Below are 22569 nucleotides of genomic sequence, written 5' to 3' on the forward strand. Positions count from 1 at the left end.
TGCTCCAATTAACACTCAAACCTCAGTAAAACATTTCCTACTTATTCAGAATCTAACAGATTTATCTAGAAATTAGTCTGGAAGATATAATAAGAAGGTAGTAGGTAATGATGAATAACTCATAAAAGGAGAATAGGTTATTATCTAAATCTTTTAAATAAATTTGCCCTTTAATTTTCCTGAGGGATAAAAAGGATTACATCATTAACTTACCAGCTATGGAAGCTGTCAGGAAGCACACAGCACATCCAGCAATAAATGCTCTCACAGCCACCTGAGTAATATCAGATCTACGATGCGGGGCCATTGTAGAAAGGGAGGCAATGAGGATACCAATGGAACCCGGATTAGAGAAGCCACATAGCGCATAAGTAGCAATCGTTTCTGAACGTTCCTGGAATGTAACGGAAATAAAACAAAATTAAACATTTATAAAAATGAGACGATGATGACGATGACAGTGATGATGATGATAATTATTATTGGAATCATGGTGATTTTACAGTAATGATGAAGAAGAATGGAAAGAAGAAATTGCAACCTTTTAGTGAAGAAGACAAAAAAGGACACTGAAAAAAGGGGAATTAAGATACCTATAGGTTTCTGCAATATACGTACTATAAATTTAAAATAGAATGTCTCTAGAGATCCATTCTCTGCACTATTTGTACTCATGCTGATTTTAGCTTCAGTAGTTTTCTTCATATTGCTTCTCTTAATAGAATGGACAATTTTTGTAAGTGACTATCAATAATTTTCTTTATGTTTTAAGGTCCATGGTGGGTTTATTTATAACTGTCAGGTTTTTCAGCCTGTCAAAACTAATTCTAAAAATATTATAAAGCACCGGAATAAGAAAATGTATGGTACCTAAAAAGAAACAACTTAATTAAAATAGAATGACGTGTTTCGTTCCTGAAGGAACATCATTAAATTCTATCAAATCACAATCACAATATATAGAAGTGCATACGCATTTACGATTAAATGCTAAAAGGAAACAGTCATTAAATCCGCAATCTATCAGTACCTAATTGATTTGATCCTCGATATGATATAGTAGGAATATGCTATGTTTATTTAAATGAGATTGAAGGTGAGATTCAACTCCTTGCTGCTAATCTGGGTGTTTGTAAGATTAATTTTATATGGGGAATGTTTTGCGTGATGAGTTTTGTCCATTTTATACTACATGAACAAATTCTATCACAATGATGGCATTGTAATTCCTGAAAGCTTCATAGCAGTCTCTTGTGTTATGATATGGTATATTTGTATATTCAGATCTTTAAATCTCCAATATAAAGCACCTGATTAATAAAACTGAACTTCCTTTAAATACTATTGAGAAGATGTAACAGCAATCCACAGAAAGAACAAAATATAATCAATTACACTGACTTACTACTGTTTTTGATAGTAAATGCATCAGCTTAATGAAACACTTTCAATCGGTCAAGTATTTCTGCCCTACGAGTCTGTTGTTGAGGATGCTTTATAATCACTACATTACAGACGATAACACTTAAAATAAAATATACCATATGCGTATACACTTACAGATAGTGTTCCATTTTTCTTCATATCCCCAAGTCTTTGATATGCTACAAACTCATTTACAACTGTCTTTAGGCCAACTAGTTCAGCAACATTCTCACATTCTTCTGGATGTACACCCATGAGCCAGACGACTGGAATGAATAACAATGACAGAAGTTTCTGTAACAAAAACATAACTTTTTTAAAAAATATATAGGTTATCTGCAATATCATGTGGCAAAAGGCAAACAGGATCCCTCCATTCCTATCATGATGTAAAGATGGATTAATAATATATAGAGGCTTTTTTGTATGCAATGTTCAATTAAGTTGTATATGGCAACCAAAATTGCAACAGAAATTTAGAAAATGTGAGTTCGTTTTCCATCAACAAATGTTAAAAAATAAATATGCTACAACTGTGGTATTATGAATAACTTCCAGATTCATCATCCATCTGCGGTGGCAAGTTATCTTTTTAACACAAGCAGAATTTTGGCAGCCATCTGTACCTGTTGTGAGATCATGTTTTGGAGGAATAGTGCAAAGCAAACGGGAACTCAAACATTAACTTTTGTAAGTGATCACTCCGATGCGGTACTTTAAATGCACACTACCAAATAAGTTAATATCGGAGGAACAGCTGATTCAGAAAGTGATGGAACGAACTAGAGGGAAAAATTTTCTGGATGTGGTGCTTATAAAACCAGATGAGCTCTATAGAGAAACTGAAGTAATAGATGGTATTAGTGATCAGGAAGCTAATTTTTTGGTAATTAAAAATAAATGTGATAGAAAGGAAGGCCTTAAAAGTAGGACTATTTGGCAATACCACATGGCTGATAATGTTTCTAAAAAGTAACTATGGTCGGTGGAGAACGGTAAATAAAAGTGTAAAGAGACTCTGGGATGGGTTTAAAGCAATTGTCGAGGAATGAGAACACAGGTTTGTACATTTAAAGGTAGTATGGAATGGTTAAGAGACAAATTATTATAATAGAGAAATAAAGAGACTAAGAAGGAGGCTCAGACTTGAAAGAAATGATGTTAGAAATGGCTGTAGAAGTAAAGAGAAATTGAAAGAACTTATTAGGAAATTGAATCTAGCAAAGAAGGCAGCTAAGGATAACATGATGGGAAGCATAATTGGTGGCCACTCTAATTTTAGTGATAAATGGAAGAATATGTATAGGTACTTTAAGGCAGAAACAGGTTCCAAGAAGGACATTCCTGGAATAATTAATGAACAAGGGGAGGGTGTATGCGAGGAACTTCAAACGGCAGAAGTATTCAGTCAGCAGTATGTAAAGATTGTTGGTTACAAGGATAATGTCCAGATAGAGGAGGAGACTAATACTAAAAAAGGTGTTAAAATTTACATATGATAACAAAGACATTTACAATAAGATACAAAAGTTGAAAACTAGAAAAGCGGCTGGAATTGAGAAGATTTCTGGGGATATACTAAAGACAATGGGTTGGGATATAGTAAAATGCCTGAAGTACTTATTTAATTATTGTTTGGTCGAAAGAGCTATACCAAATGAATGGAGAGTTCCTATAGTAGCCCCTGTGTATAGAGGAAAGGGTGATATGCATACAGCTGAAAATTACAGGCCAGTAAGTTTGGCATGCGTTGTATGTAAGCTTTGGTAAGGCATTCCTTCTGATTATATTAGATATGTTGGCGAAATCAACAACTGGTTCGATAGAAGGCAGGATACCTTGGATCCAGGAGGTCAAATGGACTGTATCGCGATTGACCTGTCTACTACGGCAAAAATGAGTGCAATTGTACTAAACAAAAGAGTGACTGAATGGGTTGCTATATTTCTAGAAAATAGATCTCAGAGAATTAGAGTAGGTGAAGCTTTATCTGACCCTGTAATAATTAAGAGGGGAATTCCTCAAGGCAGTATTATCGGACCTTTATGTTTTCTTATATATATAAATGATATGAGTAAAGGAGTGGAATCGGAGGTAAGGCTTTTTGCGGATGATGTCATTCTCTATAGAGTGATAAATAAGTTACAAGATTGTGAGCAACTGCAACGTGACCTCGAAAATGTTGTGAGATGGACAGCAGGCAATGGTATGTTGATAAACGGGGTTAAAAGTCAGGTTGCGAGTTTCACAAATAGGAAAAGTCCTCTCAGTTTTAATTACTGCATTGATGGGGTGAAAGTTCCTTTTGGGGATCATTGTAAGTATCTAGGTGTTAATATACGGAAAGATCTTCATTGGGGTAATCACATAAATGGGATTGTAAATAAAGGGTACAGATCTCTGCACATGGTTATGAGGGTGTTTAGGGGTTGTAGTAAGGATGTAAAGGAGAGTGCATATAAGTCTCTGGTAAGACCCCAACTAGAGTATGGTTCCAGTGTATGGGACCCTCACCATGATTACCTGATTCAAAAACTGGAAAAAATCCAAAGAAAAGCAGCTCGATTTGTTCCGGGAAATTTTCGACAATAGAGTAGCGTTACAAAAATGTTGCAAAGTTTGGGCTGGGAAGAAATGGAAGAAGAGCTGCTCGACTAAGTGGTATGTTCCGAGTTGTCAGAGGAGAGATGGCGTGGAATGACATTAGTAGACGAATAAGTTTGAGTGGCGTATTTAAAAGTAGGAAAGATCACAATATGAAGATAAAGTTGAAATTCAAGAGGACAAACTGGGGCAAATATTCATTTATAGGAAGGGGAGTTAGGGATTGGAATAACTTACCAAAGGAGATGTTCAATAAATTTCCAATTTCTCTGAAATAATTTAAGAAGAGGCTTGAAGAACAGCAGATAGGTAATCTGCCACCTGGGCGACTGCCCTAAATACGATCAGTATTGATTGATTGGTTGATTGATTGATTGATTGATTGATTGATTGATTGATTGATTGATTGATTGATTGATTGATTGATTGATTGATTGATTGATTGATAATTTTTGAATCAAATAGGTTTTATATTTTCAAGACATATTATTACAACCTACGAATCAGTATAATGGTCAGCTGCAGATGTTTTTAAATCATCGTGCTAGATCTAGGACAGAATGACTGACAGTGGGCATTATTACATGTAACGTCAACAAAAAATACCGGTTTGCGCGCGAAGTGATGTATATATTGCAGTTGTTACCGCCTGCCAGCAGGGATCGTGAGTATTGCTGGTCTGAGGAAAAGGGTGATCCTGCAATTAGGCCAGATAATAGGAGGCTAAATGCTGATGAAATCCTCAAGTTACTTGAGAATGGAAATGTATCTGATGTTGAGAATTTGTGCGATGTTGAAGGAGATGACCTAGAGCATTAGAATAACCTGAAGGTAATATATTTATATTAGATAAATCATCATAACAAGGTTCATAATACTGTAATTAAAATTTATTGAAATCAATTTCTACTGCATTTTTACCTTTCATTCTACGGAATAGCAGAATTTCCCTGACGGAATATCCTGACCTTCTCGTAGATGATTCCATACTCAGTAACTAGGAAGAAAATGACATCCAAGAATGTGTCTTGCCTAACAGATATACCTCTGATTTGGGTGCAAATCATTGTTGTGACAAGATAAGAATGGAAATGGGGACAAGTATTGCTTCAGTTGCAGTGCTACATGAAAGTAAGCCTCAGTTTTTGAGCACGTGCATGAGAGCTAAGGAATTCTAAAGGAAGTATTTTGAAGCACAATATCTCGTAGAGAAAAAGTACATAACATGGATTTGTAATGCACCGTTTCAGACACCACCACTCCAGAAATTTCACGTTGAATGTTCACACAGAAATTCGAGCGCGCAGCATACTTTTAGCTGCAAGAAAATCTTAGCGTTGATGAACCGATGGTTCCATTCAAAGGCCAGCTGAATGTAAAGCAGTTTGTTCACAATGAGCCTACAAAGTGGGGTGTGAAAATTTTTGTTTTGTATGGTGAAAGTGGCCTCATATACGATTTTCTGATATACCAAGGTTCTACTTGGGAACTCAAGTGTCAGTATGTACACCTTGGCTTAGTGCCAGCAGTTGTGATGCAGCTGTCAGAACGTGTCACCACTTCATATTGTAAAGTCTATTTTGAAAATTTCTTTAGTCCTTACTGGTTGTTCCGATGGCTCTCCCAGAAGAACATATATGATATAGGAACAATACATGTTGACAGATTCTGCAAGCCACCATTTGAATCTGATGGAGATATAAGGAAGCACTGAGCTCGTGGATTCATTCAAGAAGTAGTCAACAAAGATGACATAGTCCTTACAAAATGGTATGGCAATTCTTGTATCATAATTGGTTCCAATTTTGTTGGTGCAGGTAACAAAGATATTTGTAAAAGGTGGGAGAAAAAGAAAAGTCTGTATGTTGAAGTGCAAAGGCCACAAGCAGTGAAAATGTACAACCCCTGTATGGGTGGTGTGGATAAATTCGACTTTTTGGTTGCCATCTACCACTCTTTGATCCGTTCAAGAAAATGGACTCTGAGATTGTTTAGTCATGCTTTGGACATAGCCATAACTAATTCTTGGTTGGAGTATCGGAACGAAGCCAGAAATATTGGAGAAGGAGAAAGTCAGGTCATGGACCTGATTCATTTCCGACAGAGTGTAGGTGAGCACTGATTCTTGCGAATAAGAGTGTTCCCAAGAAACGAGGACGTCCTTCAACAGAGCAGACGTGCCCTGATATTCATCCTAAGAGGACTGTGTTACATCCCATCAGTGGGGAGCCTTTTGATGGCAGAAATAACTTACCTCAGTACAGTGATCAAACCAGGCAATCAAGATGTAAAAGCTCTCTATGTAAACGTAAAACGTACATATTTTGTTCAAAATGTAAAGTTCATTTATGCTTATGAAGGGAAAAGAACTGTCTTGAGAATTTCCACTCAAAATAGGACGTAAAGGTGAAAACTGTAACAGTTTATTTAGGTATTATGTAACTAGATTGTAGCCTAGAGTGTTTAGTTTCCATTCTTATTGCTAATTTCTAATTATATTGTAATTATCAATGATGTATTTGTAAAAGAATTGGCCCAGTATAGTTTTAATTTAGGCTTACAATATTTTGACCAACACTCTGGCTGGTGATGATAATCAGTGCCCTATATATAGAACGTTCTAGATCTAGAAATCTATTTCTTGTAATGGTTTTTCGGTCCAAATGTTAATAAACATAACTGTAACTCATTTTCAAAGTTCAAAATTTTTTGCTTAAAAATGAAAAATTATGACCGAAAGGGTTAATAAATGCTTTCCATAAAACCTTTGTAAAAGTACTAACTGTGAACAATAAGTACCAACGCCTCCTTTTCATGTGGCTCAGCTGGCTGATTCGCTGTCATTCTGAGTCCGAGTTCAAAGGTTCAAACCCCGGCTTGGGTTGGTAGCCCTTAAAAGTGTGTTGTACCCTAATGGCAAAAGCTTCGTGTCGTTGGTTTCTGGCATGTTAATAAAATTATACATACGTATATTAACGTCACAAAACTGCAATCTTATACTACTATATTCTCCATCCCAGGCTTGCGAGGGAAACTAATAGGACAAGGTAAACCCTGTCTAGCATATAATGCGGCATGTATTATTGTTTACCAACTAACAAAATATCTATGGCGATACCCCTTACATTCTATATATATGTTGTGTGTTGTATGTATATTTCTTCGCTCAATTATTTGTGTGATTATAACCTCAGACAAAGAAGGCAGATCTTGAGTTGATGTAGTAGGTGTTTCAGCAATAACATCTGTAATTAAAACCTTAACCCGCTTAGCTGGTTAAGTATCCTTAAGTTCTTCTTCCTCATCCTCTTCTTCATTCCTATCCTGCTTCTTTTCCTCTTGTTCTTCAGCCTTTTCTTGTCCTTGTTTCTCTTTATCATGAGATGTTTGCATAGAAACAGAACTTGTATTAGACTTGGGCAGTGAAGTAGAATAAAAAAATTCTTTCAGTGGTGTACCTAGTTGCGTTTTCAAAATTAAACCAGTGTCTGCTTGAATACGTTCAAGGTCTTTACATTTTCGTCGAATATTGTTTCGAGCTCGGATTACATGTTGTGTAATCTCTTTGTTGGATGTTGTCATGACGGCGGTTTTTCAGCAGTTAGAGTCTGTACTCTGTGTTGATGCACATTAAATGAACAAAACCCATGCGATACCGTCCATAATGATCATTAGTTTCTTGATCAATAACTAAAAAGCCGCAACTATGTGATGACCAGCATGTAGCACACATACGCTTAAAGCCATTGAATGTCATATCAGGGTCAACATGATCATCATACACATGTCGCATGTTGCGCTCATCTTGACGAATAAGCACAGTAATATTTGCGTTGTCGCGTATCAACTGCTTAGGCACACGAGAATAGGTTTTACATAAATAGATGCAATCAACATATTTATGTCGTCCCTAACGTTTTTCTGTTCTGTAGCGACATCGTCAAAGATCATAAGAGCACATCATCCGGTGATGGTACCTGCTCAAGTGCATTAAGCTGAAAATACTTCAAACCATCTTTAAACCAGATCGTACGTTACAATTTGTAGAATAGTATATGGTGGTTGATAGAGTGACTTTACGAAAACGTAAAAATTGTGGAAGCGTATGTCATTTAAAGAGGTAATGAGTGTAAGTAAAAGATTTTTCTCCCAGCATACCGATGGGCCAGTTATAATACATAGAATAGTAAAACAAAACAACATTCCATGACGTTTTGTGTAGTTGTACCAGAATTAGGTAAGAGCTGTGGCACTATGTCACTAACAGGTGTGTCTTTCTGCTTTATAATCTTCATGATAACTGAATAATGAAGTAACCCAAAGAAATATATATTTAACCAAACAACAAGTAACTGTCAGTTCATAAATCGCTCTTGACGAGTAAAGTCGTGTACAGAATTGTGAAACAATGATATACAAATGTTATGAAGAAGAAAACTAAAACTGTTGGATGGAAAGTTGTATAGGCTGCACGAAAAGCTACTCGAGGGGAATACAATCCACGGGTAGCCATTATTACAAATGCACTAGGTGCAACAAGAGCGAGAATTTATTCGAAGTGCAGAGCAATGTTTGGTAAACGTGCACGAATTATTCCTGTACCAAAACGAGGAGGATTTCTTCCTACACTATTTGCTGGGCAAGCGGTTTTAGGGTCTTTGCTAGGTGGTGCTAGTGCTGTAGCAAGAACTGTTAAGGCTGTAGAAGATCAAATCAACAGTTGAAAGAGAGTGAACGTCATAACAAGACAATGGAGGCAATTGCATTTCGAGGCAAAGAAGTACACAAGAAGCTAGTGACATAAAAAAGGGCTTGGCAAAACGTCTATTGAATGCACTGCCACATCGACTTCTAACCCACAAAGAAGGTTGTACGTTTGCTAAACAACTAGGAATTCATCATTTTCGCTGTTTATATATGCGATATGAACGTGAGAGTGCTGAAATTAACTTAGACAACAGCAGTGAAGACATTATTTACAATAAAAACTGTGTTCAAAAATTCAATACATACATGTGCGTAAGATTATATCTTATGTTCTTATATCAAACACATATATTAGACAAAGATCATCAATGTGCATGTGATGACCAACGGTGTAAGAATGTTCGCTGTATGCGGAGAAGGGCCTGAAAAACCGTCAACTTTAATCCACCAATCGAACTTGGTCATCAGCCACATATTCTTGGACTTGTGTCGTTTGAAATCTACAATAAAATCTATAATGTGCGTGATGGCGTAAACAAGTTCTATTACGATGAGTATGTACTAACGCTACCGTCAGGCAGTTACTCAGTAGAAGTAATTTATGGCTACATTGAAAGTACGTTAATTGAACAGTTTAGTGATGAGAGTTTTAGTAATAACAATTACAGTTTCTCAATGACGGTGAGCAACATCAGACATAAATGTGTTGTGGAGTCTTAATTCAAGGTTGACTTCAAATCACAACCTGATTCGATTGGACCATTGCTTGGATTTTCACTAAGAGGTCTCATACCGAACGTATGTTATGAGTCAGATCAACCTATAACACTGGTCGATGATCGTCATGTAAACATCACTTGTAATATTATTACAGACTTTTATAGTAATCAACAACCTTCACACGTCCTGCATGACTTTATTATTTTATACTATTTGTGGGAAACCGTCAGCAGTTCTTTGTCATCCTGTGTCTGTAAAACACATAAGTAACATCACTCTTAGGCTTGTGAATAAATATAATCGGCTCGTTATTTAGATCGGCACACGAATGTACCTTACAAACTTCATCTTAAACCAGTGTAAAAATCTATAAATTACGGTGTACATTCAGGAGACATACTACATGTTATCGAAGACGCAACGAGTTAACAGATGACAACAAGCAGATTCTCCTAGACTTAGGTTATACGCTGCTACAACAAAATGGACGAAATGCTAGACGTTATGAACACAGTACAAACTCATGAAAGTGTAGTACGAAGTGAGCTTCATTCTTATAAACCTCTTACGTTTGGACTCAATAACAATGATGAAATTCGCAATATCATTTATCAGCAAGATATACACACACTACTACACGAAAGCTACCTCTATATTGAAGGACGCTTAGAAAAGGCAGATGGGAGTGGACAAAGCACATCTCAACTAAACAACGATGGTCTAGAGTTTCTCTTTTCTGAAGCGCGTTATGAAGTAAATTATGTGGAAATAGATAGATCGAAGAATGTTGGTATTACAAGTGCAATGAAACTCTACCATTCTTATAGTGATGTAGAAAGTAATCTCTTACGGATGGGAGGATGGTGTCCGAAAGCTAATAACAACTAGATGGTTAATCACGACGGTACTTTTTCTGGTATGTTACCATAGAATCATATTCTCGGCTTTGCTGATGATTTTACACTTATTTTAATCAACGCAAAGTAAGAGCTAATTCTGATCCGTGATCCAAGTGATTTCAATTCTCTTAAAGCAGCAGAATCACAGTAGACTCGAAAATTACTCTTCATCGTATATTGTGGAGGATTCCACATATAGCATTATCTGATAGAGAAAAAATTGATTGCTCAAGATTGTAGAAAATGATACACCTGTACGTTTTGAAAGGTGGGAGCTGCATGAATATCCTGTATTAGCACCTGCAAACAAGCATAGCTGGGCTGTGAAAACGTCAAATTTTACTGAAAAGCCTTTGTATATTATTTGTGAATTTCAAACCGATCGTAAATTCAACCATGAAAAAGACTGCCCACAGTTTGATCACTGTAAATTAAGTAATATCGACTATATCTGAACGGAATTACGTATCCCTATGAAAACTTTGACATTAATTTTGCGAAAAATAAATTTGGGTTGTTCTATGACATGTTTTGTAAATTGCAGTCATCGTACTATCAGAAAGAAGATCGTCCGCTATTTTCGCCTGAATAATTTCAAATCAAGCACCGATTGTAGTTATAGACTGCTCTTACCATGAAGAATCTATAAAATAATCTATCGATATTCGTATAGAATTTTAAACACCTGAAATTATTCCTGCTAACATAACAGCCTCTTGTCTTGTTATTCATATGAGTGATGTCACTTACCATCCACTAACGACTCTTGTTACAAGACTATATATAAGAGTAGCTCTTCATCATGATCATTAGTGTGAGCTTCTACACCGTACACTATGGAACGGAAAGAAGAAAACGCCTACACGGTTACAGACAATCATCTTGATAACAAACAAAACTGTCAATGGGTGGTATGAATAAAACGTGAGTACTTACTCAAACTACATACTCATGAGCATGAGCATTTAGTAGGAGTATATTCTCAGTCCAAGTAGTATGTACTCCATTTGGTAAGAATAAAAAGATTCTTCTGTGATGGAGTAGATACTCAAGCGCACCGCCATGTGGATCGTTTGAAACTGAGTAGATACTCATGTTGTGTACGATCGTCAACTGTTATGTTGTTTGGTTCCAATCGCAACATAACCTCAACTGGAGCCGGTTTGGTTTGTAACTTTGTAGTTTGCACTGATTGTTCGTTCGTGAAGTTCGTCGATATGGAAAGTATTAATCCGGTAACATTTTCGAATATATTGCGGGAACATGCGGTACTTTTTAGTAAGTCCCAACTGCCGGCGGTTCGGAAAGAAAAATCCGAATCGTTGGAGGCAATTCAAACGAAATTGATAGCCATGTGCGGCAAGAAAGTTGAGATCGGCACCATTACGAAAAGGATAAACAACATGAAAATGAGGGTGAAACAAAAGTGCGACCTAAACCAAACGGGGAATAAAAGGATAGTGCTGAAGGACTGGGAGAATATTATCCACGAGCTGTTGGATGGGGATACTAATCCAACATTGACACGAATTCCAGGTATGTTCCTAAAGTATATTCACGATTATTTTATAGAGGTTGTAGAAAGTTCAGTATTTTGTGTGCCAAGGTTAAGATATTTATATTTATTGCTTTATAAGAACCAAATAGCACCTAGGCATTTGGTTCAGAGTACCGAGTTTGAATCTCGGGCCTGGGATTTTAGCTCCTTTTAATTCACTTGTCCGTAGAAAACTGAATTAGTGAATTAAAACCTTTTTTCGTTTTTTTTCGTAGGAGCAACTGCGGTTGGAGTAGGGCTTACTGAAGTTCAGCCACAACATATTCCTCCACCTGTAGTGGAATTTGTAGTATTGGAAGAGGGAGGAGAAGGAGGGAGTCCTGTAGAAATCGTCAACTCTCCAAATGTAGCCACCCCTAAACGAAAAAGAAGTGTTTTGGATGACTATGAAAATGACGAAACCAGAACTCTAAATAACACAGACCTGCAGCGCTTGGTGCTGTTAAAGCAGATAAGAGTGTTGGAATTCACAGAAAAAAAGTTAAAATCAGAGATGAAAGAATGAGAGTCGAGTATATATATATATATATTTAAAAATAAATTGTTTTGCATACATTTTTGATTTTTTTTTTAGTGAACAATAAACAGAGTGACACTGGTACTTGCTGCAACTCAAATACCTTGATATATTATCTCTGCCAATTCATTTCGCCTAGCTTCACCATTCCACCTGATATTTGCAGCAGCTGCCATGTCATCCTCATTTCCATCTTCTAACCTTACATTGCCACCTAATGGTTGTAGTTCAGGGTCCTCATCCTGTAAGTACTTGGCAATATTGTGCAACACACAGCAACAAATTATCAGTTTTGGCACTTTATTTAAAGATAGGCGTACTTTGTGCTGAAGAATTGGGAAACGTTGTTTTAGTTGCCCAAAACATCGTTCGATCACAACTCTTTCTTTGGTAATGCACCTGTTATAGGCAATTTCTTGAGGTGTTTGTGGATTTCTGAATGGTGTCATAAGCCAAGGTGCAATACCATAGCCACTATCCGCTAACAGTAAAGCATTTACCCTATTCAGACTTACTGTTGTCTGGACAGCTGAATTTCTCCAGACTCGAGAATCATGCACAGATCCAGGCCATGATGCATCGACACTGGTAAAAACTTCCTTGGCATTGCACGTTGCCTGTACAGTAATACTTGTATAACCTTTCCTGTTTACATATTCATCACCATAATGTGTAGGCTTATTAATTCCAACATGAGTGCAGTCAAGAGCACCTACCGCTGCTGGAAAGTAGTACTTTTCCTGCCACTCTTGTTTCGCAACTTCAAATTCCATATCTGTTTGAGGAAATTTTATCCACACTGCAGCTTTAGCCATGATGCGGTCCATAACCTCAACAAAATTTTTAGACACAGTTGTTTGGTGGATTCCAAGATCTTCTCCTATGCCACACTGGAATCCTGGGTCACCTACCAATCTTAAAAATGCTTTTAATTTTACTATGTTTTTAACAGCACCACCTCTTGTTTCCAGTTTCTCCGGTCCAAATAAGTATAGGTTTAACCAGTCCACATTAACTTTGGAAAAACGATATAGACTTTTAAAATTATTAGAGTCCACATGTTCACTTCTCTCCTTGTAAATTTTTCCACGAGGCACCACATTATTAATAAACTCAGCCATGTTATTTCTCCTCAGAAGCTAAAAATTGGCATATACTCAAGCTTGAGACAACTATCAGCCATACTCAAAACAAAGTGAGTATATACTCATCAATCTGAGAAGGTACTCCCTTTTATTCATAGCACATATGAGAAACTACTCTCAGACTCTTAGGAAGGTGAGTATATACTACACCATCTCCATAACATGAGTATATACTCAGCTAGTGAGTACATTCTCAAGAACTTTATTCTTATGAAGTGGAGTATATATTCAGAAAAGTTGAGTACATACTATATTCTCATTTTTATTCATACCACCCAATGTGCATCCTGTTCGCCTACCAGCGAAACTAATACGCTACATCTTATTTACCTCACTCAAGTAAGTGAGCCTATTAAGATGTTCTATAAACATAGAAACTTATATCAGATGCCAAAACATCTGATTCATTGTTTACCACCAGGATTTATATCTACGCCCGCTGCTCCATTCGTAGATGCTCTTTGGGACGTCCTACCTCTCCACAGTAACATGTCAATCGATGTAGTTTCATGCAGACGCTGTCGACGACACTAAAAGCATCTAATTGAAAATCGCATCGAATGCGATTGTGATGGACCCAATCCGAAGATTGTAGACAGTAGACAGTGTATGGATGAGCTTTCTGCCTTCTTTACAGTATCTGATAATGATTCAGAAAGGAACTAAATACATGGATTACATCAAGGTAAGAACTGCATCAACTCCTTTGCGAAGCATAACATGCATAGTATAATATATTTTGAAAACTTAATTTCATAAACAATAAAAATTGTGTTTAATTTGAATGTTTCATTGGGCGTTAAAAATTTGGAAGCATGCTACCACATCACAGTAAGATGTTAAGGAGTACAGCAACCTTGTCGGCAGCATAACCAAGACTGTTGAATAACTGGTATTAGTTTGTTTAATTTTATAAATAATTACACAATAAATATTTCATTAAATAAAAATGGTCAACTTATTGCATTCCCTTTCCCTCCACACACGTATCAAATATTTTCCTAGTTGTCACCGTTTTATTTTTATGAAAATGTAGGCTGAAGGACTTACAGTTCTGAGAATTTACAGAAGGCTGAAGTATACAAGCAGAATTATGAAAATATGATCGATTCTGTAAAGTTTGCAACGGAAGGCCAGCGTCTCAACTGTCTGAGGCAATCAGCCTGGCAGGTTAAGGTAGTTGGTAGAATACAACTTCTAATTATTAGACTATGTGAGCCAAAAAGCCTTGATTAAATCCCAATACTCTCCAAAGTGCTCATATGGAGTGAGGGCATGTAACTTTGTTGATGGTTATTTGTCCGTCTGATGAAGACGTAAAGCCTTGAGCAAATCTCTCGATGCTATTCGACAGGAGAAGGGTATGTGCCCCTACCGGTTTTTACCTCTCCCTTCCTACTATCATATATCATGCCATTCATTTCATCTTAATATATTCCCTGATGAGGTTGACGCCAGGAAGGGCATCCGGTTATAAAATCCATCTTAAAATATTCATCCCACCACAAACCCGACACCATAGAGAAACGGGACAACGAATGGACACACGTTAAGTTATTGCGTAATGCACCCTTAGCCAGCAGTCCACATTTCAAATCACCCACGCTGTGACATCACAGCTCTGTCGGGAGAAGGCCTGCGTGTTCGGTTATGAAAAAATAAACATGAGTTTTTAAATCTCCGCGCTTATTACGTCGCAGCTTCGTAACTACACCAAGGGAAGACGGGCAAAAATCCTGTGAGTTCGTGAGTAATCCGTTTTACAGTAACTTGCAAACTCGCTCTCAGAGTGAACCTCAAAATGATGTACAGCGCACATGCGCACTAGCTGTTCCTCACCCCTGTTTATGTCTCTAGCGGGATCTAATAGTCATTTGTTTAAGGTAACTCACGAAGTCGTCGCGAGTGTGCACAGTTATATCTCAAGCCGGATCTGATAATCTTTTGATTACAGTAACTCACGAAGTCACCGCGAGAGCACACTGATATGTCTTTAGCGGTATCTGATAGTCATTTATCACGCTGTGAGGTCACAGCTCTGTCAGAAGAAGGCCTGCGCGTTCGGTTATGTAAAGACAAGCATGCATTTTAAAATCTCCCGCACTTATTACGTCACAGCTCCATCACTACTCCAATGGGGAGAGAGGTTACCCTTCGTGGCCAAGGTAAAATTAACACACGTGTTAACCACGCCTACAAGTCACCTAACTAGTTCGACTCCTCCAAGGGGAACCCGTCTGAGGTTAGGTTGGCGTTCCTCGTTGCGAGGTTAGGTTAAAACGTCATAACGTCAACTACCAGTCACCTAACCGATTGGACTCCTCAATGGGGAGCCTGTGTGTGAGGTTAGGTTAGCTTTCGTGCACAAGGTTAGGTTAAACAGGTCATAATGACTTCTTAACCTCATCTGCAGGTCAACTAACCGATTTGCGGCTCCTCCATGGACGCCCGATCGTTTCGGCTCCTCCAAAGGGGTCCGTAACCTTTCCGGCTCGGCCCCTTATGGGAGCCGGTCCGATTCGGTTCCTCCAAAGTTGCACGTGAAGTTAGCGTTGCCCTCGTATGTAAGGGAATGAAGTCATAACCTCACCTAGCGCTCAAAACACTCCAGGTTGGCCAGTGAGGTTAGCATTGCCCTCGTACGTATGTGTATTACATCATGAGCTCACCTAGGGGGTCAAAACCACCTCGAAACCAATTAGGCCCCTCCAATGGAGTCTGTGAGGTTAGGCTTGCTCTCGTACACAAGGTTATGACGTTATTCCGCGTTCAATGGTCTAGAACCTACAAAGCCTTACTACTCAACTAGGGGTCAATGACCTCATTCCAGAATCGGCACAGCCTTACTACACATGTAGGGGTCAATGACCTCGTGGGAAAATTGTTGACTCAGCATCCACTGTTTTAGAACATACACTGCTCATACTATTTATCAAATAGACATCATGATTAAGCAAAGATTTATAAACCGTTGTTGAATTGCAAGACTTTCCCAGGAGCAGGCGCGGACTCTGAAAACAATCTGTTGATCACGAAATGCCGTCTGAAGTTGAAGAATTTTATGAAAGCAAGGAATGCACGGAGATGGGATCTAGACAATTTGAAAGAAAATTGTGTTAGGGATTGTTTCAAGGAACATATAACTCAGGGACTTAATGAAAAGGTTGAAGGAAACACAGCAAAGGAAGAATGAACAGTCACGAAGAATGATATCAGTAAGGCTGCTGCACTGGCGTAGCCAAGGGGGGGGGGGCGCGCAGAGGGGCGGGCCCCTAAAAATGTTTCCTGAAACTAGAGTGAGGATCAGCCCTTGTTTTACGTACGGTACGAACAACTTAAAACTTACGCCAAAATGTTAAATTAACGTAGCGACAAAGAATCTACTAGCAAGGCTCAATAGGACCATACATAATTATCCATATTTGTACTGCTTGAACGAAAGGAAAACACTTAGGATTGTGACGCGCGGGGACATTTCCCTGTAGAGGCCTCAGTATTGGGAATGTAACCTTGTGTTGATAAAAGTCAAGACATGAGGGAAAGGGTACTTAGCAAAGAATTACACAGTATCGGGTCGTAACGTGACCACCGAGATAACGGGGGCCACGGCCAGAAACAGTTGCAAGCTTACAACATCGTGTCGGTTTTGCACATCTGTTCCAGGAAACAACAAAGTCCTAGGGATCCTCGGGTTGTACCGTGGTTGAGAGATGTGCTATGTTTAAATTGCAGCATTAGGAAGACTGTGACAGGATTTTGAGCTGCACGTTAGTTCCCCATTTTGTGCGATATAAGTAACTTTTTTGAAGGGAAACCATTTTGTCACTGAGAAGCCAAAATTATGTGCATCCTCGGTAAGTTATGAAAAAGGTTTTATTTCTTCTAACAGTAGCAAGAAAATCGCGGATGCGTGCCTAAGTTCGATTTTGTCAAATGCTCGGGGACAGATTGGAACGTCAAATGGAACCATCAAAAGTGCGGGTAAATAGTTTGTAATTGGCGGGCGTGATAACTCAGTTCCAATGGTTCTATCTTCTCATCAGGACGGCCCAGGCTTGGATCGCAGTCGATGCACGACACATTTTTAAAGTGGGAAGTCACGTTCTATTGATACGGATTCTACTTAAAACACTAGAACCCGTCCCTTACCATTCTTTATACTATTGAGCCATAACCGCGTCATTTATGGTGGTGTATTTTGAGTATCCAGCCATTCTTCGGGCTATAATAATTATAACTTTGTGTGGCTATTTCTAGCCGGGTGCAGCCCTTATAAGGCAGACCGTCCGATGAGGGTGGGCGGCATCCGCAATGTGTAGGTAACTGCGTGTTGTTGTGGTGGAGGATAGTGTTATGTGTGGTGTGTGAGTTGCAGGGATGTTAGGGACAACACAAACGCCCAGCTCCCGAGCCATTGGAATTAACCAATGAAAGTTAAAATCCCCGACCAAGCCGGGAATCGAACCCGGGACCCTCTGAACCGAAGGCCAGTACGCTGACCATTCAGCCAACGAGTCGGACATTCTTCGGGCTTACCTTGTACCTTAAATGGTGAGTGGATGCAGTGGCGTACCGATAAAATAATTTCAGTAAGTCCATGCCAGTAGCGTGGATACAACTTTTCCTTGGATGGGGTTGTGAAAAGTTTTTTATATTTTTATTTAGAATTTGCTTTACGTCGCACCGTAGGTCTTATGGCGACGATGGGAAAGGAAAAGGCTAAGAGTGGGAAGGAAGCGGCCGTGGCCTTAATTAAGGCACAGCCCCAGCATTTGCCTGGTTTGAAAATAGGAAACCACGGAAAACCATATTGAGGGCTGCCGACAGTGGGGTTTGAAACCACTATCTCCCAGATACAAGCACACAGCTGTGCGCCCCTAACCGCACGGCCAACTCGTCCAATGGATATGAAAAGAAAGCCGGTTCTACTGAGTGCGGTGACGGATCTTCAGTAGATATGGATGGTTTTGATTGTTACCATGTACAATTATAGCTTCATAAATAGCTTCAAAAACCGGCTGCATTATTGAAACTGTTCGTAAAATTGATGATATCGTTCTTCGTTTGTAAGGAAGTAGAATCTTCATTTAATTTGTCTTCTTAAGAAAGGAACCACTTTGGTACTACACCCCATGAAGGTGACTGACTACCTTCCAGGTCGTAGATATTTCGATTACGGGAGACTCAAGGCCAACTCTACTGCACCCACAAACAAGGCTGTGTCTTCCCCATCCCATGTCTTTCTTAACTCTGTCAGTACCGGGAATCGAATGCAGGATGCCTTAAGTCAAATTCTAAAGTAAGGAGACCAGAAAGTAACCAGCCGGCCAAGCGGTGTAGGGTTAGTGTGCCTGCCTCTTACCGGAGGTCCCGGGTTCGATTCCCGGACAGGTCAGAGATTTTTACCTGAATCTGAGGGCTGGTTCGAGGTACACTCAGTCCACGTGTTTATAATTGAGGACCTATCTCCCGGTGAGATGGCGGCCTCGGTCTACAAAGCCAAGAATAACGCCGGAGAGGATTCGTCGTGCTGACCACACGACACCTTGTAATCTGCAGACTTCCGGGCTGAACAGCGGTCGCTTGGTAGGCGATGGCCCTTCGGGGCTCTTACGCCATGGAGTTTAGTTTGGAAAAGTGAACAGAGAAGGAAGCGACACCCCCGCAAGGCTCTTTAGCTTCAAGCTAGTTCTTCTATCCGGCCTCGTGTATTTGGGACAGTTGGAAAACGTACGCCGTACCAAATGCTCCTCATAAAACCTTTGTAAAAATACTAACGGCATCTAATTATAACAATAATTACAAACGCCTCCTTTTCAAGTGGCTCATTTGGTTGAGTCGCTGTCCTTCTGAGTCCGAGTTCTCGGGTTCAAATACCGGCTTGGGTCGGTGGCTCTTAAAACGGTGTTGAAATGGCAACAGCTCCGTGTCGTTGGTTTCTAGCACGTTAATAAAAATATACATACGAATATTAGCGTCACAAAACTGTAACTTTATACTACTATATTCTGTATCCCAGGCTTGCGAGGGAAAGTAATTAACTACTTGCTTTATGCCGCACCGACACAGATAGGTCTTATCTCGACGGTGGGATAGGAAAGACCTAGGAGTGAGAAGGAAGCGGCCATGGCCTTAATTAAGGTACATTTGCTTAGTGTGAAAATGGGGAAACCAAGGGAAACCATTTTCAGGGCTGCCGACAGTGGGGTTCGAATTCACTATCTCCCGGATGCAAGATCACAGCTGCGTGGCCCTAACGACGAGAGAAATTAATAGGACAAGGTAAACCCTGCGTAGCATATGTTGTGACGTGTATTTTTCTTTACCAACTAACAAAATAGCTACACACATACGCGTTACATTCTATATTTATTTACTTGTTTATTTATTAGTGCCTTCTGAGCAGTGGCAAAGTTAGGGCTCCAGGTCCTCTCGTACACTTAACCACATACTAATCAGAATCTTAAATAACATGCTGAGATACTTAAAATAGATAAAACTGCATAAATTAATAGAATTGAAAATAAATTTAAATAAATTACTAACTAAATTATTATTAAAAAATCTTAAAAATGACTAATTCTCAGGCACGTACATATTCATACTTCAACCATTCAGTCAGCTCTCCTCAGCAGGTAGTCTTGGCGGGCGACCTTAAATCGTGATTAAGAAAAGCTAGTTTCTCTGACCTGAGCTGGCAGGGAATTCCATAATCTGGCGACAGTCACCACAAATGATCTATTAGACTAATTTTATTTGTGCGGTGCAGTTGAATAGAAATAATTAATCTAGAACCTGTATTTAAGTTGTGAAATGATGGTAAAAAGATGAATTTAGAAGAAATATACAGTGGCTGACTTTCAGCTACCACTCTATACACCATCGTTAAAGTGTGTAGCTGCCGACGTTTATCAGACATAGGCCATGAGACAGTCTGATAGTATGGGGTGGTATGAATATCGTACCCGATATTGTAAATAAATGACAGGCAGGATTTCAGTGCTCGTTGAATTTTAAGTGTTTCTTCTCTCGCCATGTCAACTAAAACAACGTCTCAATAATCAAGAATAGGGAAAAAAGTGTCTGTATTCGTTTGGCCTGTAGCTTAAATGGAAATACATCCCTCTGCCGTTTCATAGGGTGAAGCACTCCAAATTTCTTTTTACGTAAATCTTTCGTGTAATCAGACCAATCAACTGTTTCATTCATCATTATGCCGAGATTTTTAACTGTTTTACTGTAGGGAATAATGTTACCATTCAATAGGATAGGCGGAATTGAGACATTGTTTGAGCAGCTCAGTAGTTTTCGTGATCCAATTATGATTGCCTAAGATTTTGTGCACTTGAATATAAGAGAGTTTCGTTTGTGCGTATATACTGAGTCGTTGGAGGTCATTGTTAATGTCTTGTCTTGCAATATATTTGAAGATCGTCAGCATAGAGGTGGTGTGTGTTATTTCCTGTCATACATGGTATGCCATTGATGCAAATACAGAAAATTAGGGGCCCTGGAATACTGCCGCGTGGGGCAACACTAAGTTCATTTTCCATTTAGAGGCCTTGTCGTTTACCGTTACACGCTGTTGACTGTTACCCAAATAAGAACTAAAAGCCTTAAAAGCAGCCAACTTGAAATTTAGCAGTTTCATTTTCTTTACCATAGTCGGAATCACTATAGTGTCAAAGGCGATACTGAAGTCAAGAAGGATTCGTATAGTGAGCAATCGATTGTCCATAGCATTTCTAATGTCTTCATTAACCTTCAAAAGTGCTGTCGCGGTACTGTGACCCTTCTTAAATCCTGATTGCAAAGGGTCCAAAAGAGCATTTTTATTTAGGTATTCAAGAACTTGCTCGTATACGAACCGTTCAAAGCGCAGGGAGTATAGACATAGGACGATAGTCAGAGAGTGATTGTGGGTCTAAACTCTTAGGTACTGGTACAATATTGCCTGTTTTCCAGACAGTAGGGAAAGTTCCGTTTAGTAAACAGTAGTTCAGTATATGCGTCAGTAGTATAGGCAAGACAGCACCCATAATGTTATGTATAAAAGTAATAGGAATATCATCTACACCTGTAGCCTTTGATTTAATGGAATACAAGGCCTTTTTAACCCGATTTTCTGTGAAACTGTGAAATGTGAATGGTGGATTGGCTGGAGGGGAGGGCGGTGAGTCAGTGCAGTTAGTTATGGTAGGTTGAATATTTATTCCACTAAAGTACCAGTAATCGTTCAGTTTGACAAGTGGAATGTCAGGAGTTGTCTGTCTCTATTGATGTTTTCCTATTTCCAGATCTCTAAGTTATGCGCGATTAGAATTTAAGTTGTTAGCTAAATTCCGGAAATATATTCATTTTTTATTTCTGATTAACTGCTTTGTGCGATTTCTTAAGATGCGGTAAGATTCGAAGTCTGTGTCATCTAGGGTTTGTTTCTAATGTCGAAATAACGACTCGCGGTGGGTTATCATTCTCTTGGCTTCATCATCTACCCATGGACAAGAAGGGGGAGAAACCTGTATTCGACGTGTGTGCGTGCGTATGTGTGTCTGTGTGTATTTCTTTGCCGCATTTTTTGTATAAAATGTCACTTCTTTATTGCTTATCACATGACATCATTATAATAACATTATCGTGCTTATCCCAAACCAGAATATTGCATCTTTACTCAAACTGTTTATTCTTGCATTCATTTCACTTATACTCGGAATATATGAAATGCTGCAGTTATGTTGGGATGCGAGTAACAGAGGTTGGTGGGGGGGGGGGTTGTCGACCAAGGAGTCCAGACACCCCAAGAGTTTTAACGAATGTACTTTTATGAAGCATTTTATATATATTGTACACTGACTGACAGAGCAAATGCAACACCAAGAAGGAGTGGTTCGAAAGGGATGAAAGTTGGGGAAAAAACAGAGACGGCACGGACGAATAATTGATGTTTACTTCAAACCGATATGCAGGTTACACACTGCGCACGGCATCGACTCA

General features: G+C 38.9%; 1 protein-coding gene across 4 annotated transcripts in view; it reads right to left on the reverse strand.

Moving 5' to 3' along the window:
• Positions 1 to 22569, reverse strand: part of CNT2 (Concentrative nucleoside transporter 2) — a 407606-nt gene that overhangs the window by 60962 nt on the left and 324075 nt on the right. For all 4 annotated transcript variants that reach the window (XM_067139021.2, XM_067139023.2, XM_067139024.2 and 1 more), the window contains 2 exons: positions 1561 to 1719; positions 214 to 394 (listed from right to left, as the gene is read on the reverse strand). In XM_067139021.2, the coding sequence (XP_066995122.2) occupies positions 214 to 394; positions 1561 to 1719 (340 nt within the window). The remainder of the gene's footprint in view (positions 1 to 213; positions 395 to 1560; positions 1720 to 22569) is intronic.

The sequence above is a fragment of the Anabrus simplex genome, chromosome 2 (genome assembly GCF_040414725.1).
Source record: "Anabrus simplex isolate iqAnaSimp1 chromosome 2, ASM4041472v1, whole genome shotgun sequence".
NCBI lineage: Eukaryota > Metazoa > Arthropoda > Insecta > Orthoptera > Tettigoniidae > Anabrus > Anabrus simplex.